Genomic DNA, 15,626 nt, shown 5'->3' with positions numbered 1-15,626 from the left:
TTTTTGTCATAAAAATGAATTTAAATAATTAAACAAAAAAATTTAAAAATTTTAAACATTAGAAGCCATGCCCATAGGCCCCAAGGAAGCCTCCATCTAAAGGTTGCATTCAGAAAAATTAGGTGTTTTAATAGCTTATTTAAGTAGCATTTAGTTAGTTGAGTACTGTTTCATAAAATCTTAAAACTACACGCTACATGGATTAACATTCTATAAAATGTTATTTTAACCTTTAAAAGCTAATTCAAACGTTTTATAAAACGCTATCTTAACCTCTAAAAACTAATTCATAATTCAAATGTTATGTTATTGAATACTGTAAAAATAAACATTTTGCATTTTGACCAATCAAAACGCTAAATGTTAGTTAAAAAGCTGGTGCCGAACACAATCAAAATATTGTTTAAGTTGCATCGTTGATTAGCTCCATATCAAGGGAGCTGAGATCGTTACTATGTTTATATCTTTTTCACCTCTATTTTTTTCGACTTGATTATATTCTCTTTTTTTCACCATTAGAAAAATTTAAAAATAAGGAGAAATATATTTCTTGAAAAAAAAAAAGTAAAGAGATGGAGTTGAAAGGTGAGTAAAGCAATCCATTTTAAAATTCCAACAAAAAAATTTCAGCCAAATACAGGAAAATGAATTCATTAAGATATACTTAATTTAAAAAAAAGAAAATACGGTAAAATAGAAAATTCAGAAATCAACAATATAATAAAAAGCCCTATATATATACACATTGAGAGAAAAGGCCAACATAAAGTAAATACCAGCTAATGCAAAAAGAGACCTTTTTAGTTAGTTTGGCCTACCTGCAATCTTGTATTAATCTGATTCAGACCAACCCTTTAGTCTTTAACAGATATGCATTACATTGCACTTCTTCTTCTTCTTCTTCTTCTTCCTCAATAATGTCACCACCCAAAGGTAAAAAAAAATGGCTTTAGCAGAGAAAAACAATAAGCTTCCATCCATTTTCTCTCTCCTTTGGTTCATTTTAATCTATGTATATGACCTTTGTCACCTAACTGAATGTCTCATTTTAATCTTGTCGTAAGAGTGTAGGACCCTTTTAACTTTCCTTAGGAGTTATAACTCCAACTTTACTTATGTATTCACCTACCTATCATTGCTTTCTATTTTCTGCTAGCTGTGTTTGGAAGAGAAGAAAATCAATGGGATTGGAAGAGAAAAGAAACAAAAACTTTTTCTTTGCTTTGAAGCCATAGGGTCATTCATTCCCTCTTCAACACTCTTCTTCAAAATCACAATTCCAAGCATTTGTCCAATGTCCAGAACAAAAAAAGTACCTTAGACATTCATATATATATAAATATGTGGTCCTTCCACACTGATCATATCAAATAAATCATGGATAAGAACAACAAAATGTTTTGGTTTACTGTTAAAATTTTCTCATTGGCCATTGTTATTTTGTTCATTGTTGTTAACGGAGATGACCAATTTGATCTGACAGTGGAGCAAGTTGACAGCCATTTACCATATTCAAGCTCAAGTCAAGGGTAACTAACTTAGCATTTCATTTTCTTTTTTCCTTTTTTTGATTAATTTACTTATACTCAAACTCGAGTTCTGTCAATCTAAAATAATTTCGGTACCATTGAACTAAAACTTATTAGTAAGCTTAACTACTGGAATAATATTTCACATTTCAATCTAGCAGTCGGCAGTTCAAAATTATAATTTAAATGCACTAAAACTCATTAATAAACTTAGCGGTTGGAATAGTATTTCATATTCCAATTCAACTGTTAGCAGTTCAAAACTATAATCTACCGTTTAGCTGTTAGTTTTAGGCCTTTCAAAAACCAACCAGTCAACCCCAACAGTTAATTGAAACTATTGAACCAAACAAACCCTGACAATAAACATTATAGTATAATTTAACTGTTACATGATTAATTTGATTGTTTATTTTCATACATATGTGTTCAGGGTGTATGAGGTGAATGATATGGAAGAAGATGCATGGGAAATGGTGGGGAAGAAAGGGAACCAATTTGTAGTAAATGACCAGCCTTTCTACGTTAATGGGTTTAACACTTATTGGTTAATGGTATTTGCTGCTGATCAATCTACAAGAGGAAAAGTCACTGAGGTATTTCAACAAGCATCTTCTTTGGGTCTAACAGTTTGTAGAACTTGGGCTTTTAATGATGCCCAATGGAGAGCACTTCAAAAATCTCCAGGAGTTTATGATGAAGATGTTTTTAAGGTATTTGTAACTGTTCTTTTTTCTTTAAAAGGTTCTACATTCAATTGTAAAAACTGAAATTAACTGTTTTGGCCATTGTTATATTTATGCAGGCCTTGGATTTTGTGGTAAGTGAAGCAAGAAAGTTCAAGATTAGACTTATATTATCATTAAGTAACAACTGGGAAGCATATGGTGGGAAAGCACAATATGTTAAATGGGGAAAAGCTGCTGGCCTTAATTTGACATCTGATGATGATTTCTTCTCTCATCCTACTCTTAGAAGCTACTATAAGGCTCATGTTAAGGCAAGTTTCAATTTTTTCTTCTTCTGTTATTGACATAAATTGGTGACTAAAGTGTCGAGTCATTAATATAAAATTGCCTATATAAACTTACATCTGCATATATTTTTCTATGATGCAGACTGTGCTCAACAGAGTTAACACATTAACAAACTTGACATACAAGGATGATCCTACAATATTTGCTTGGGAATTGATGAATGAACCTCGATGCACCTCAGATCCTTCTGGCGATAAACTGCAGGTTTGTTATGGTGGATTTGTTATGTTCATTTGATGGTAGTATCAAATGAATCTTGTTCTATTGCCAATGCCATCACATCTTGAAAGCAGTTGATCTAAATGTGTTTGTTTTATAGTCATGGATTCAAGAAATGGCAGTCTACATTAAGGGCATGGATGCAAAGCACTTAGTAGAGATTGGTTTAGAAGGATTTTATGGTCCCTCAGCTCCTGAAAGGACTCAATTCAATCCAAATTCTTATGCGACACAAGTTGGAACTGACTTTATAAGGAATCATCAGACTCTTGGTGTTGACTTTGCTTCTGTTCATATCTATGCAGATTCTTGGTAAGTATTCACCACATTTGTGCTTTTGTCATCAGGCTAATAGACTAGTTATTGTAGAAGGTTAGGAATTCATATCCTCGTAGCTTCCTCCATTATAATATTTTCAATGTACCAAAAAATATTCAACATTTGAATCACATATTTGCATAAATTGCAAAATTTTCCTTCCCAAGAGAACATCAAACAAATAAAATGCAGTGTCTGTGAACTTCACCATATGCATTATGTTTTATTTACCTAATAAAAAATTCCAAGTAAATAATGCAAATTCATGGATGAAGGATTTCACAAACAATTTCGGATGCTCATATTGAATTCACCAAATCATGGATGGAGGCTCATATTGAGGATGCAGAGAAATACCTACGAATGCCCGTAATATTCGCTGAGTTTGGTGTATCTGCAAAAGACCCCGGCTATAATTCATCATTCCGTGACACGTTGTTCAACACAGTTTACAAGACCCTTTTGAACTCTACAAAGAAAGGTGGGAGTGGAGCTGGGAGTCTGCTGTGGCAACTGTTCCCAGATGGTACAGATTACATGGATGATGGGTATGCAATTGTTATATCAAAAGCTCCTTCAACATCAAATATCATTTCCCTTCATTCGACGCGACTTGCAATCCTCAATTCTATGTGTTCCTGGAAATGCAAATGGGGCTGCAAGAAGAGGAATGCCTTGGAAACATTCCTTTACCATGATGTGCTGTAGAAGTACTTAAAGATATCACACAAGGAAAGGAAAAGAGATACATTTGGGTTATCTAATAACTTGAACTTGCATATGTATGAAAAGCATGAATATTGATTACCTATATATATATAAGGAGAACCATGAACTCATGGACTACTTTTTCATTTCAATGCTTTGTGTGTACTTAATACAGTTTTTTTTATGATAATGGATTCCACTGAAATCTGAGCAAATCAGCATACTAATTCCAATGGCACACAAATGAAAGAAACAAAAAGTTGCATTACTCTTGCACAAGAAGAAATCAGCATACCAGTTCTTGTTACCAAAAGCCTCAAAACCGAGAGAGTTCCCTGCTGACAAGTTGTCTTCACAATAGGGAGTTAGTTCCCTGCTTCCTCATTCTTGCCGTTCAATCAAATAGGATTACAGCAGTTTTATCTCACAACATGAATCCTTTAAGAAGAAAATTCTAAATAGGTTTCTGTCCTAAATTCAAGACAAGATATCTATAACAGATCCAAAGAACTGAAAAGTGAAAATAGAAGCAAAACTATAATGTGAATTCACTCTTAGGTTTGAAGATACTATCTGAAGACAAGACAGACACTGGATGATGCTAGTGGCTTTTACCCAGTAAAGAAATCTGTCAATCAACATCAAGTGAAACAGATGATTAACAGGTTGGCCAATTTAATATGAGTTTATTTTGGGCATGTGCACCAGCCAGACGCCCCAGTATAATATATAGCGGGCCTGATTTAGATACATTGTCCTATGAGAATTATCAACGCAAGGAAAAAAATGTATCTAAAAATAGAAGGAACTGAAAATGGAAAATAGAGAGGGCAGAATATTGGACTCACATCACCATTACAGGTCACTATTTGGTTAAGCTAAACTTTGAAAGTACTGCTGCTGCCTGGTCACCACCCAACAAGAAGTAAGGATGCCTCAGAGCAGCAGCAGCTGACAAACGGCCCCTTTTAAAGCTACCTCTCTCAGAGATTAGTTTTGTAGCTAGATCCCACCCTCTACCTGAGTCGAGGTCAAGTATTGTCAAGTCAGGCCTCAGTCTAGTGTACTTCCTCCATCTATTCAAGTCATATTCAAATTTCTTTATTTCTGTATTGAAGTTCTTTAAGCCTCCTACAGACCTTAGGGTTGGTATTGCCATTTGCAAGAGTACAATCCCAGCAGAATATGTGTCAAATAGATCAGGACTGTTCAGCTGCAACAGAAATTGTAAACTTCATTTAACCACTTCAAAGAACATAGGCATTGTGCTTGAATTAACTTTAGACAATAAAATGATGAAATACCCATTTAATTCAATGCATCCTCCTTTTATCCTATCAGTTAACATAATTTTCTAATTTCCATGTACATGCCACCAAAAGGAAGCAAAATTTAGATGCATGAAGCTTTATTTAGTACATTGTAATGGAATGAAATTAGATGCTTTTTTGGTTGAATCCTTTGATTACATTACTGCATAGCCCAAGTTTCCAATAAGCAAATGAGGTTGGGAGGAAAACTTACCTGCCAAAGAATTGGAGAAAGCAAGGCAGCAATTGGCTCTGGTGGAGGACTTGGTGTCTCCTCCGGAAGTACATATAGTTCAGGGGGACAATAGTCAGGATCAAGCAGAGTAAGATTGGGTACATAATTCTTGCCTATTCGAAGGTCAGCAGCTGCCCCAAAATCGATAAGCTTGATCTGTCCCTTCTTTGTCACAACTAAGTTGGCTGGCTTTACATCCCGGTGAACAATTCCAGTGTCATGGATCTTTTTAAGCGAAGTAATAATCTGTCGTAATATTTGCTTGATGATCAATGCATTCCGTTTAACAGAATCTAGTCCTTGCAGGACCCGACCAAACATTACAGACTCCAAGTTAAAAGGGAAGTTACGATCTTTCATGTAATCGGCAAGACTCCGATCCCCCTGTTACATGGACATCCCCACAATTAGCACAGTGGACAATTGGCCGGTGCATCCTCAAAGGATTTTAGTTTAGACAAATGAGCAAATATTTAGTAAGCATAATGAAGAAACATTATGAATAATCAAAATAAATGAATGAAAAAACTGACTTATGTTCTCCATGCTTATTAAGATCACTAAAAAGGGGAATTTTCCAATTCGGTGAGTACCTCAAATTTCCAAACAAGCCACTTTCCACCTGTAATTTGTGAATTTGTTTTGTCAGCAACAAAACTTCCAAGGAATTCAGCACATGTTTCTGGAGCTGCTCTTGACAATCTATAATTAAACCATTCTTCAACTTCACCAAATTGTTCGGCCCCTTGGACTCCAATCTTTACCTGCATATATCCACTACTAACAATCAAATTCCCATCATTTTTACAAGTTAGAAACTGGATTATAAATTAGATGAGTTCCATGTCCATTTAATCTTTTTTGCAAAAAATTACAATGACAAGAAATGGGACACAAAGAAAATAAAATAAAAAGGTAAACTGTAAAGTTACCATTTTGAGAATAACCTTCTCTTTGAATTTCCCATCAAACTGCTTTGCTTTTCCTTTTCCTCTCTTTGGCGCTCTTTCTTCTGCAGTTGTATTTTTTGGGAAAACTATACCAGAATAAACAACACCAAAAGAGCCTTCTCCCAATTTATCCCCAATCAAAAAATCACTACTCTTCAATCTCCGTTTTCCACTCAGGCTATCCAAACCCAGTTGTAAAGGAGCGAAAATGTATGCATCAATGGCACCTAGTAGAACTCCAGGTCTCGCAGTTAGGTAAACCCATGTCAACCCAGCAAAAATCAATAATCCCCATTTTTGAAACTCTGATAACTCATTCGAAATTCTCTCTAATTGCACCAACTCAGATTGAAAGATAGGGTATTGATCAAGATTGACAGTGTTTAATAAATCATCAGGAATACTGCCAAAGTATGCATTGCACCTTCCTGGGTTTTCTTTCAAACGATTGGAGAAAGAATAATGTAGATTATTATACTGGAAAGTAAACGTGGGTTTCAAAGCAGAGAAGCAAAGAATTTTAGGATACTGTTGAATTGCAGCTGTAGTTGGAGATAGCAGAGAAGCCATGCCACTCGCTCCCTATTTTATGAGCACAATTGCGTTTCTCAAGAACTGAATTTAAGTGTCAGCAGAGGCTAAGCTTTTGCCTCGAGCCATTTCTCAATTTATCCATTGAATAAATAGAAAAATACGTGGACAACGATGCAGCCCCATGTCACTCCCCAAGCTTCAGACTATCGATAACGGCCTCAACTGTTTGAGCTTTTTTTTTTCTAAAAAAAAATAATAATTTTACATTAAAAATTAAAATCAACGACACTTGATATAAATATCAAAGTACTGACCTGTTCTATTTTGATATAATTATCGAAGTACACATAACCCAAGAACCACTTATATTTTCCTATCTTAAAAAAATTACAAAAGAAAAACATATGACATCTACAAATTCTCATAAAACCTCTCTAGCATTCTGGAAAACGTAGCTGTATTGAGGTAAAAAAAGAGAAATACACCATAATTTAGCTGTATTGAGGTAAAAAAAAAAAAAGAGAAATACACCATAATTTAGTACGGAAATTATCTGATACAAATCGAACGAGATCGAATGATGAATTTTTGTCCATCTGCAAAGTCTTTATTGCAAACTAAAATCAGCAAATCGATAGCAAAAGTGCCCCTCCTACGGTAAGAAATTCACAAGCTAGCATATGGGGCTGTTCTTTAGAAGGAAAGAAGCTGCAGGCCTCACATAGGTGAAGTTCACAAAAGGGTTTCCATTACTCTTGGGGCTGGCAGCTGGAGAATCTGACAGTGGCATCTCAGTCCATCGCTTCTCAAAATTTGCAATGCAGTTCTTCCCTGCTACTTCTGGGCGGAAACTGGGTTGGATTTCCCTAGTCTCCAATTTTTTCCAGTTGATTGGTTTCAACCACTTGTGACGCTTAATTTCATCACTTCCCAAAGGTCCACTTCCCAGACGCTTGGTGACATCCTTTTGTAGCAGCTGAAAATACAAAACAAAAGATGTTATACCTAATAATAACAGAGATTTTCAGTTGGATTCCCAAATAAAGACGTGGATTGTTAAGGAACTCGTAGTCTGAACAAGTGAAAGTTCACAATAGGCCTAGTTCCCATTGGTTATTTAATGTGAGAACCAAATGATTTTAGAAGATAAAAAGTAAAAGAATTAGCTAGTCCTGTGAACGTTTACCCCTTTCAGCAAAGAATGTGCTTCACTTGACAAAAAAGCAGGAAGCTTGATCTTATCCTTGACTATCTTTTGTTGAATTTTATCCCTGTTCCCACCAATAAAAGGAGGCTGCAGCATCAACAGTCAAGACAGCAAACACAGCAATTAGTAAATCACAACTTGCAAGTATATCTGCAGATGGATTTAGCATAGACATAATCATGAGAAACCCGCATACACTCTTGCAGAACCTAGAAGACCATTCACAGATGTTATCACTGAAGTTCTGCCAATTTAAGGTCAATCCACAAAATCTCACAGGTTAGACCCTTTCATGCATTCATGGACTCGTGCTTGCACCAGAAGTTCCCACCAGAGAATTTTTCTTAAATATTCATCAAAACCCCACTGCAGTCTGACCATTTATTTTTTCCATATTTAATAGTCCAGAGTTACATTATAACATAGAATGTATATCATGAATCATAGTCAGATTCATATTCCTTGCAACCACATAAATTGGCAGGCACTCCTGGAGTACAGCCTTGGTAACAGGTTGGAATTGCATTTTTCACTGCAAAAAGCTTTGAAATACAAAAGAAACAAATACAATAACAGACATAATGAAAAGTTAAGACTACAACTTCATACAAGTGCCATGAAAAAGTAAAATAATGAGAAGATTCCATGATTATGGTAACCAATGGTTGTATATTGGTTACAATGTGGTCACATATATGGATATCAAAAAACATTCACTTGCAACTGGTCTAAACCATATATTCATTGATTAGTTGCATCAAACTCCAAGTATCACGTAGTTACATAGAATTCAGATAAAGGTGAGAACGTCTCATGCAAGTATAAAAACAAATATGTATGGAAATCTTAAAAAAAAAAATCAGCAAGCATTTAAATGATCAACATGGTAGAAATCTTAAAGAAAAAACAACAGCAGGAGATATCACACAGAGTTTAAGTTAGTGAAGTAAGCCAACCTTTCCAGTCAACATTTCATATAATAGGACCCCTACACTCCACCAATCTGCAGCTTTATCATGTCCCCTTCCAAGAACAATTTCAGGTGCCATATATTCAACTGTTCCACACATTGAGTTTGATCTTGTATTTTCGTCAAATTGCTTTGCCAGGCCAAAATCAGTCAGCATTACCTAGACAAATAATATAGATAATATGAGGATTCTTCGTCGCAATTTCCCATCTATAGTACATTTGGGTGTTTCAAGCTAAGAACTGAAGAGAGAAATTACATGGCCATCGGCGTCCAATAAGATATTTTCAGGTTTAAGATCTCTATGCATTATGCCATTTGCATGAAGATGGGACACTGCAGAAACAATCTCAGCAGCATATATGCGAGCCAGATCCTCTCTATAACATAATTGCAAGCAAATCAATTTCAAGCTTTTAATAAAGATATCCAAACAGAAAGAACAAAGATACCTGAAAAGGCCATGGTGATAAAGCTGAAAAAAGAGGTGGCCCCCATTTATGAAATCCAAAACAAGGTATAGTCTATATTTGGTCTGCAAAGAAGAAACAGCCCAATATCAATATTCCAATTTCAAAGAAGTCAAAACAGCAAAATTTTAATACCAATTTTGAGATTCGTGTCCCTAGAAAACATTAAAGAAGGTAATTTCCCAGAGAAATATATATCCTCCTCCTAGGAACAAAAGTATGTTAAACTAAATAAATAAATTCCTGAATTTGAATTTGAATGTGGATAAAAAATTACTTGGAAGGAGTATTTAAGCTGGACAATGAAGGGGTGATCTACTTGTGTCAAAATGTCCCTCTCAGCTTTCATGTATTCAACATGATTCTTCTCCACTATCTTATCCTTCCGCATGACCTTCATCGCATATATTTCCGATGTACCCTTTTTCCTCACCTGATAAACTTTCCCAAATGCACCCTGCCCAACAACTTTCAGAACTTCAAAACTCTCAATGCCTATACCATGGACCTCAACAGAATCCCTGCTAACATCCTCAGGAGCTTTCTCATTGACACCTTCGGTTACAGATGATTCCTCAAGTTCTTGGATGGTCACTTCCTGGACAGACTCTACCAGCTCCATTGAATCTTCGGTCTCATGTAAAGTGAGTTTGTTGAACTTCAAGGACTGACTAACATAAGAAGAGGGACCGACCAATGAATGTGATCGGTTGTGAATGACAACTGGATCGTCATAAATTAGTTCAGTGACGTCTGCTCCTGACAAAGGATTTGTCAAATCACCACAAATAACTTCTGTCGATGCCTGAACTGGCAAAGGTCCAAATACATCAGCAAAGTCTAGCTCAACCTGATCTGACACTGGAGCATCTGGGGGGTTCTCAGGAAACAGCAACTGACTCTGCAATGGTTTGCACATGCGGGTCTTGGACAAGCCAGAAAATTGAGAGGAAACCATGTTATCAAGTATTATTAAGATGCCAACTGCAGACAGCTAAATACTCACTCCCAACAGACACTAACTGCAGTTGGCCAAATTTATCAAAGCTACAGTGTGACCACTCCACAAGTCTCCAGGACACGTACTGCAGAGGGACTTCTATCAATGGCCTTAATCAAAAGGAAGTTAACGTATGTAATAGGAGTCCCCAAAAACTTTGGCAATACGCAAAACAGAATCCAGAAGAAGATGTTCTTGTTTCCCAATTTGCAGGAAACAGTTGATGATCCAGTGGTTGTTGAATTCATTAAGATCAATCCGTCAACTCTGAATCAATTTGAAACACTAAGTGAGAAAATCAGCAATAAAAGAAAGACCCCAAATTGTAGTCATATTTTAGCAATTCATTTGGTAACAAAGCTGCCAAAGTCCAGATTATACAAAGATCAAAGTAATTAGATAAAAACTTTTACTGTGTCCACAACAGTCTAATACATAGATTGGATATCAATTTCTCTTGGATTTTTGTAGAATGAATTGAGGCAAACAAAATTTATAAGTATAAATTATAACTTATTATTCTAATAATGTGGTATCGAAATATTCACCAGAAACATGTAATTACCAAATGCAATTTCAACGATTCATATTAACCATAATTTTTCTTTCTTTAATTTGTGTAATTTGAACTAAAAAAAAACTCAGATAAATTTTTGATTCCAGATCAGGATAAAAAAAGTTTCAAAACCATAGTCAACATAAAAAAAAAAAAAAAAAACCAACCTGAATTATACCAGAAGAACAAATCAAACAAAAGATAAACAATAAATCAATGGAACTGCAGCGGTTCTAAATAAAATCATACACGAAACTCAAAGTGTCGAGATCGAGAAAAGCAAACCTAGGTATAAAAGAAACCCGTAAAACGAAAGCTACAAGAGAGAGAATAGAAGAGGGGAATGGAGAGTACCTGAATGAGAATGCAGAGGAGAGAGGAGGCGATAGGGACAAGCTTTGAAGAGAAGAGATGAGAGATCTTCGAGCGAGGGCGCCGCGTCGCCACTTATATTGAATGCGTGTCAACAGTGAACTGTTTCTTGAAAGTGGTGATCTACGAATTTTGGTGAATAACACGTGGCGTGGTTTTAATGGTTGATTGTGAGTGTGGACGAATGGCAATAATGTCAATTGTTATGACGATGGGAAAATTGTTGGACCGAAACAGCGAATATGCTCTTTGTATTCTTTTTTTTCTTTTTCTTTATTTTTTAGCTTTTTCTTTTATTCTGTATTAGTATTTTTTATTACTTTCTTTGCCCTTTGACATGGATTGTTTTATTTTATTTATTCAGCCTCTATATATTTTTGAAAAATAAATTCTTAAAAATATTTTTTTTATTAAATCACTCAAATTATAACAAAATAATTATTAATTTGGTGACTTCAAAGACAACAATTGCCCATTAATTTACCGCTATAATTATTTTTCTTTAACATAATTTAATTTTCCGCTATAATTATTTTTCTTTAACATAATTTAATTTTCCATTAACTACCATATACGTGATTATAACTAAATATAAATGCCATTAAAACTAAACATATATGTGATTAAAATTTTTATTTTTTGTGATTAATTAAATATAACAATATTCTAACAAAAGCAAATATAATAAAATGTAGAAAATTGAAATTAATATCTAAAATTATAGTAAAGTTAATATAAGGAATAAGGATAAGGTTTTGAACTTATTATTATGTTAATTCTTCCGTCAATACTTCATTAAAAATATATATTTTTTTACAATCAAATTTGATAATTTTATTTTTAAATTAAGTAAATTTAATTATGAGGTCTCTAATTTATAAATATGTTAATAATTTTATCAAAAGGACTTTATAATTAGAAATTTCATAATTAAGTTTTTAAAATAAGGGCATTGATGTATTAATTTAATTACTATAATTTAGAAATTTATTTATTTTTCGCCGTAGCTTATAACGGTATAATAATAAAAATTTCTACAATCCACACGAATCAACAGGGAACCGGTGATCAGTAATCATGGAGAATTTTCAGTGAGTTGGGTGTTCCAATTTTCAATTTTGCAATTCGCTAAGGTCTTTGGGTTTTTGCATCTCGGTTTCTCCTTCTTCTGTCCACCATGAGTGATTGCGTTCTTTATGCCTTCTCTTTTGTGCCGGTTCGAAAATTAGGCTTAACGACAATCAGACAACACATTTCAAGTGCTAGAAATGGTAGGTTAAAGTCAGCTACCACAAGAGCCAACAGGAATTCCAGGGTTTTGGGTTCAGAAGGACGCGAATTTTATGGTGAATTAGGGTTTAAGGAGAAAGGAAAAGAAAATATGGAGTTTGAGCCCATGATGCCGAATGATTCGCCTAGTTTGGATATTCTCGAATTGAGAGATGAGAAAGAGAGTATAGAGAGAGAGAAAGAGGAAGATTTTATTAGAATTGCGGATAATGTCAAGGATATTGAGAAGGTGGGATTGAGAAGAGGGAGAGGGAGACAATTGATTCGGAGATCGAATATATTGGCTAAGCAAGTGATTAGTATTCAATCTGCTCTTAGTTTGGGTTTTGTATCGCAGATTTGGGTGGATACTATTTCTGTAAGTTGCATCAGTTGTTTGATCACAAAATATTTTGTAGTTCAATTTATTATACTCTTTATCATGATTGGAGGGAACATATAACCCGAATTGGTAAATTCAAAATTGAACTTTGGAGATGATTATGTAAATTTAGAACTGATTTGTGAAACTATTTTATTCGTGGTTCAGTGGGCTGTGGTTGTTTTGGAAGTTAGGCCGACCTTGCTTTCTGGAGAATCAGAGAGGCTTCTTCTAGAAGATGTTAGACGGGTAAGTTGTATATATTTATGTGTCCATTGCATGATTTAGCTTCGAAGGTTTGACTACTTACAGAGGTCTTCAATGAAGAAGCTTATCTTCAAAATTATTTTCAACTTCTCCCTTGTGGAATTAGTGTGATGATTCATACCAGAGCTCACCCTGATGCAGTATTACTATTACATTATTATTATGGATTCCATAAAGATTGCTTTTTGATTTGTAATTTACTGGACATCATCTGTCACTTAAGGACTACAGTGTAATTGTTTGCAGGTTGGTGATGTTATACTTGTTGAGGATGATAATGTGTTGGAGAATGAATTAAAAATGGTTGGTCTTGAGACATTGGTATGTGTCTTCTTCTACCTATCTTCTCTGTTTGTGTGCATACATGATCGATTGTGCTCATACATGTTTGTGCCTCCTGTTAGGTGATTTTTCTATGTCAAGATTAAGTTTTCTTGTGGTGCTTGTTAGGTAGGATACAGAGTTCTAACACCTGGTCGGCGGTACATTGGTAAGGTGTGTTAATATTCCATCCAAAATGCCTCTGGTATTTCTATTATCTGTTGTACAATCATTTCTTTATATATATATATATCTTCTTTTAGGTGCGGGGATACTCTTTCAATATTAATTCGGGGGCCGTAGAATTGCTCGAGCTTGATTCATTTGGGATTTCCATTATTCCATCTAGTTTGGTCAGTAGACTGTTATCTCTTTAAAAGAGTATATACTGCATTTTCTAACATCAATATTATGTCTTCAATTTATACCTTTCCAAGTATATTATACTATCTACAGTATAATCATATTCTATCAACAATATCCTTCTTCAGAAGGGGTTAACGGACAACTGTTATCTTCTTTTCTTGATTTCAGGTGAGTACCTATGCTTTACCTGTTGAGGATGTGCTTGAAGTTTTATCAGACATAGTTATCGTGCATGAAGCAGCAGCCTCGCGGATACAGAGGTTAACAAAGGTACCTTTTTGGTCCATAATGGGGCTATTTAGTATGCATCTTCATTGAATTTATAATCTTCAGATGCTAACAAATATTTCAGCTATCATGAAAATTCATCTTTTAAAATATTTATGGGTTAACTCCTCTATTACTCTCTCCATAGTGGTGGAATATGCAAGGCAAGCTCTAGCCAATTTTAAGATATGTGCAAAGTGCAAAGGCCCACACATGTGGGCATAAAGGTTATCCTATGAAAGAACATGGGTTGATGCTATACACCTAGGCCTCTATACAATTTACACATTTTACCCTTTACTGTATGGTATTTTGATGTTTGTCTCTCATTGCTACATCTCATTTCCATGTATGGTTTCTAGTTGTCTAATGCCTGCTGAAGTTTTTACTTCTTTGCAAAAATACATCTTGAACATGATACTACTGCTAATCATTTCTTTTGTTATCTGTTTGAGTAAATGCTAATGATGCTATATTATTATCTATATGAATGCTCCGCTAAAATTCAAATTTTGCTTTATATCCCAGCTAACTTGAGCTAATGGTTCCCAGATAAATCTATACCTGGGAGAGCTAATTTAATTTATACATGCAACTATTCTAGCTTATTGTAACAAGCAGATTGCTTATTATTTTGCTCAATAGTTGATCAAAATATTTTAAAATGCTTATACCAGGGTTTCTGGGATTCTCAGAATGTGGGGACTTCCATAGATGAAGAAGAATATTCTGATGGTGAAACTTCTGTTAGATCTGGTCACAGTCGGACCACTCAGAGGAGTTCTCGCCGTGGGAAGAAATTCCACCCAGATATAAGAGAGCCCGAGGATAACTGGGAACTTCCAATGGATTACTTATGAATTATGATATTCAGGATCCTGTCATTGGTCTCCTTCTTCTATTTAATTCTCACAATTTTTTATTTCTATATGTAGGTATGTATGTATATATTCTTTTTCTTGGCAGCACCTTACTCCCTGGGTCCTTTCATTCTTATATGTATCCATAATGGTCCTTTTTTCTTAATTTCTTTCTCATACTATGTATATAGCTAAGTGATCTTATTTTAAGGTGCAGCATCTTCTGATTCTTCACAGAGTAGAGGAATTCTTTACCACAACTATTTTGCATACATGTGAAGTAAGTACTGACTATAGAATGAAGTTCAGAAAGATGTTGATCGAGATCATCCATGTGTATATTCATTCTTTCATCAGTTGATGATAACTGTTTAATGATAGTTGGTATATTTTTCTACTTCATTCCACTACTTAAATCTTCTGCTTGCTGGAATCCTTTTTAAATTCTTGAAATTGAACTAAATGTTCTTTTAAGAGAC

At 34.7% G+C, this 15,626-nt stretch overlaps 4 protein-coding genes across 7 annotated transcripts; 2 read left to right on the top strand and 2 right to left on the bottom strand.

Moving 5' to 3' along the window:
• Positions 1–1,377: 1,377 nt before the first annotated feature.
• Positions 1,378–3,963, top strand: MAN6 (Glycosyl hydrolase superfamily protein). The gene is made up of 6 exons (XM_089718412.1): positions 1,378–1,529; positions 1,963–2,242; positions 2,335–2,529; positions 2,648–2,770; positions 2,886–3,097; positions 3,379–3,963. The coding sequence occupies exons 1-6, from the start codon at positions 1,378–1,380 to the stop codon at positions 3,809–3,811; spliced, it is 1,395 nt and encodes a 464-aa protein (XP_089574538.1). The 3' UTR covers positions 3,812–3,963.
• On the bottom strand, positions 3,381–7,023 carry STN8 (Protein kinase superfamily protein). 2 transcript variants are annotated; one of them, XM_089718409.1, is made up of 5 exons: positions 6,289–7,023; positions 5,950–6,120; positions 5,336–5,740; positions 4,107–5,024; positions 3,381–3,805 (listed from the first exon to the last, which is right to left on the bottom strand). In XM_089718409.1, exons 1-4 carry the CDS (start codon positions 6,874–6,876, stop codon positions 4,677–4,679), a joined length of 1,512 nt encoding a protein of 503 aa, XP_089574535.1. In that variant the 5' UTR covers positions 6,877–7,023; the 3' UTR covers positions 3,381–3,805; positions 4,107–4,676. The 2 variants fall into 2 exon arrangements, with proteins under 2 accessions (XP_089574535.1, XP_089574536.1); XM_089718410.1 differs by having other exon boundaries at positions 6,304–7,023.
• Positions 7,024–7,135: 112 nt separating this feature from the next.
• Positions 7,136–11,554, bottom strand: LOC149498537 (serine/threonine-protein kinase AtPK2/AtPK19-like). The gene is made up of 7 exons (XM_089718411.1): positions 11,398–11,554; positions 9,765–10,754; positions 9,470–9,552; positions 9,277–9,397; positions 9,004–9,177; positions 8,027–8,134; positions 7,136–7,816 (listed from the first exon to the last, which is right to left on the bottom strand). Exons 2-7 carry the CDS (start codon positions 10,443–10,445, stop codon positions 7,514–7,516), a joined length of 1,470 nt encoding a protein of 489 aa, XP_089574537.1. The 5' UTR covers positions 10,446–10,754; positions 11,398–11,554; the 3' UTR covers positions 7,136–7,513.
• An 888-nt stretch (positions 11,555–12,442) lies between these two features.
• LOC149498536 (uncharacterized) lies at positions 12,443–15,549 on the top strand. 3 transcript variants are annotated; one of them, XM_089718407.1, is made up of 7 exons: positions 12,443–13,063; positions 13,235–13,315; positions 13,565–13,654; positions 13,784–13,828; positions 13,918–14,007; positions 14,189–14,290; positions 14,983–15,549. In XM_089718407.1, the coding sequence occupies exons 1-7, from the start codon at positions 12,593–12,595 to the stop codon at positions 15,145–15,147; spliced, it is 1,044 nt and encodes a 347-aa protein (XP_089574533.1). In that variant the 5' UTR covers positions 12,443–12,592; the 3' UTR covers positions 15,148–15,549. The 3 variants fall into 3 exon arrangements, with proteins under 3 accessions (XP_089574533.1, XP_089574530.1, XP_089574531.1); XM_089718404.1 differs by having other exon boundaries at positions 12,444–13,063; positions 14,965–15,549; XM_089718405.1 differs by having other exon boundaries at positions 12,445–13,063; positions 13,580–13,654; positions 14,965–15,549.
• The last annotated feature ends 77 nt before the right edge of the window (positions 15,550–15,626 follow it).

The sequence above is a fragment of the Jatropha curcas genome, chromosome 2 (assembly GCF_041381405.1).
Source record: "Jatropha curcas cultivar XTBG-Jc1 chromosome 2, XTBG_Jcur_1.0, whole genome shotgun sequence".
Classification (NCBI taxonomy): Eukaryota; Viridiplantae; Streptophyta; class Magnoliopsida; order Malpighiales; family Euphorbiaceae; genus Jatropha; species Jatropha curcas.
Note: the sequence above shows the minus strand (reverse complement) of the source record. Positions and strands in the feature narration are given on the sequence as shown.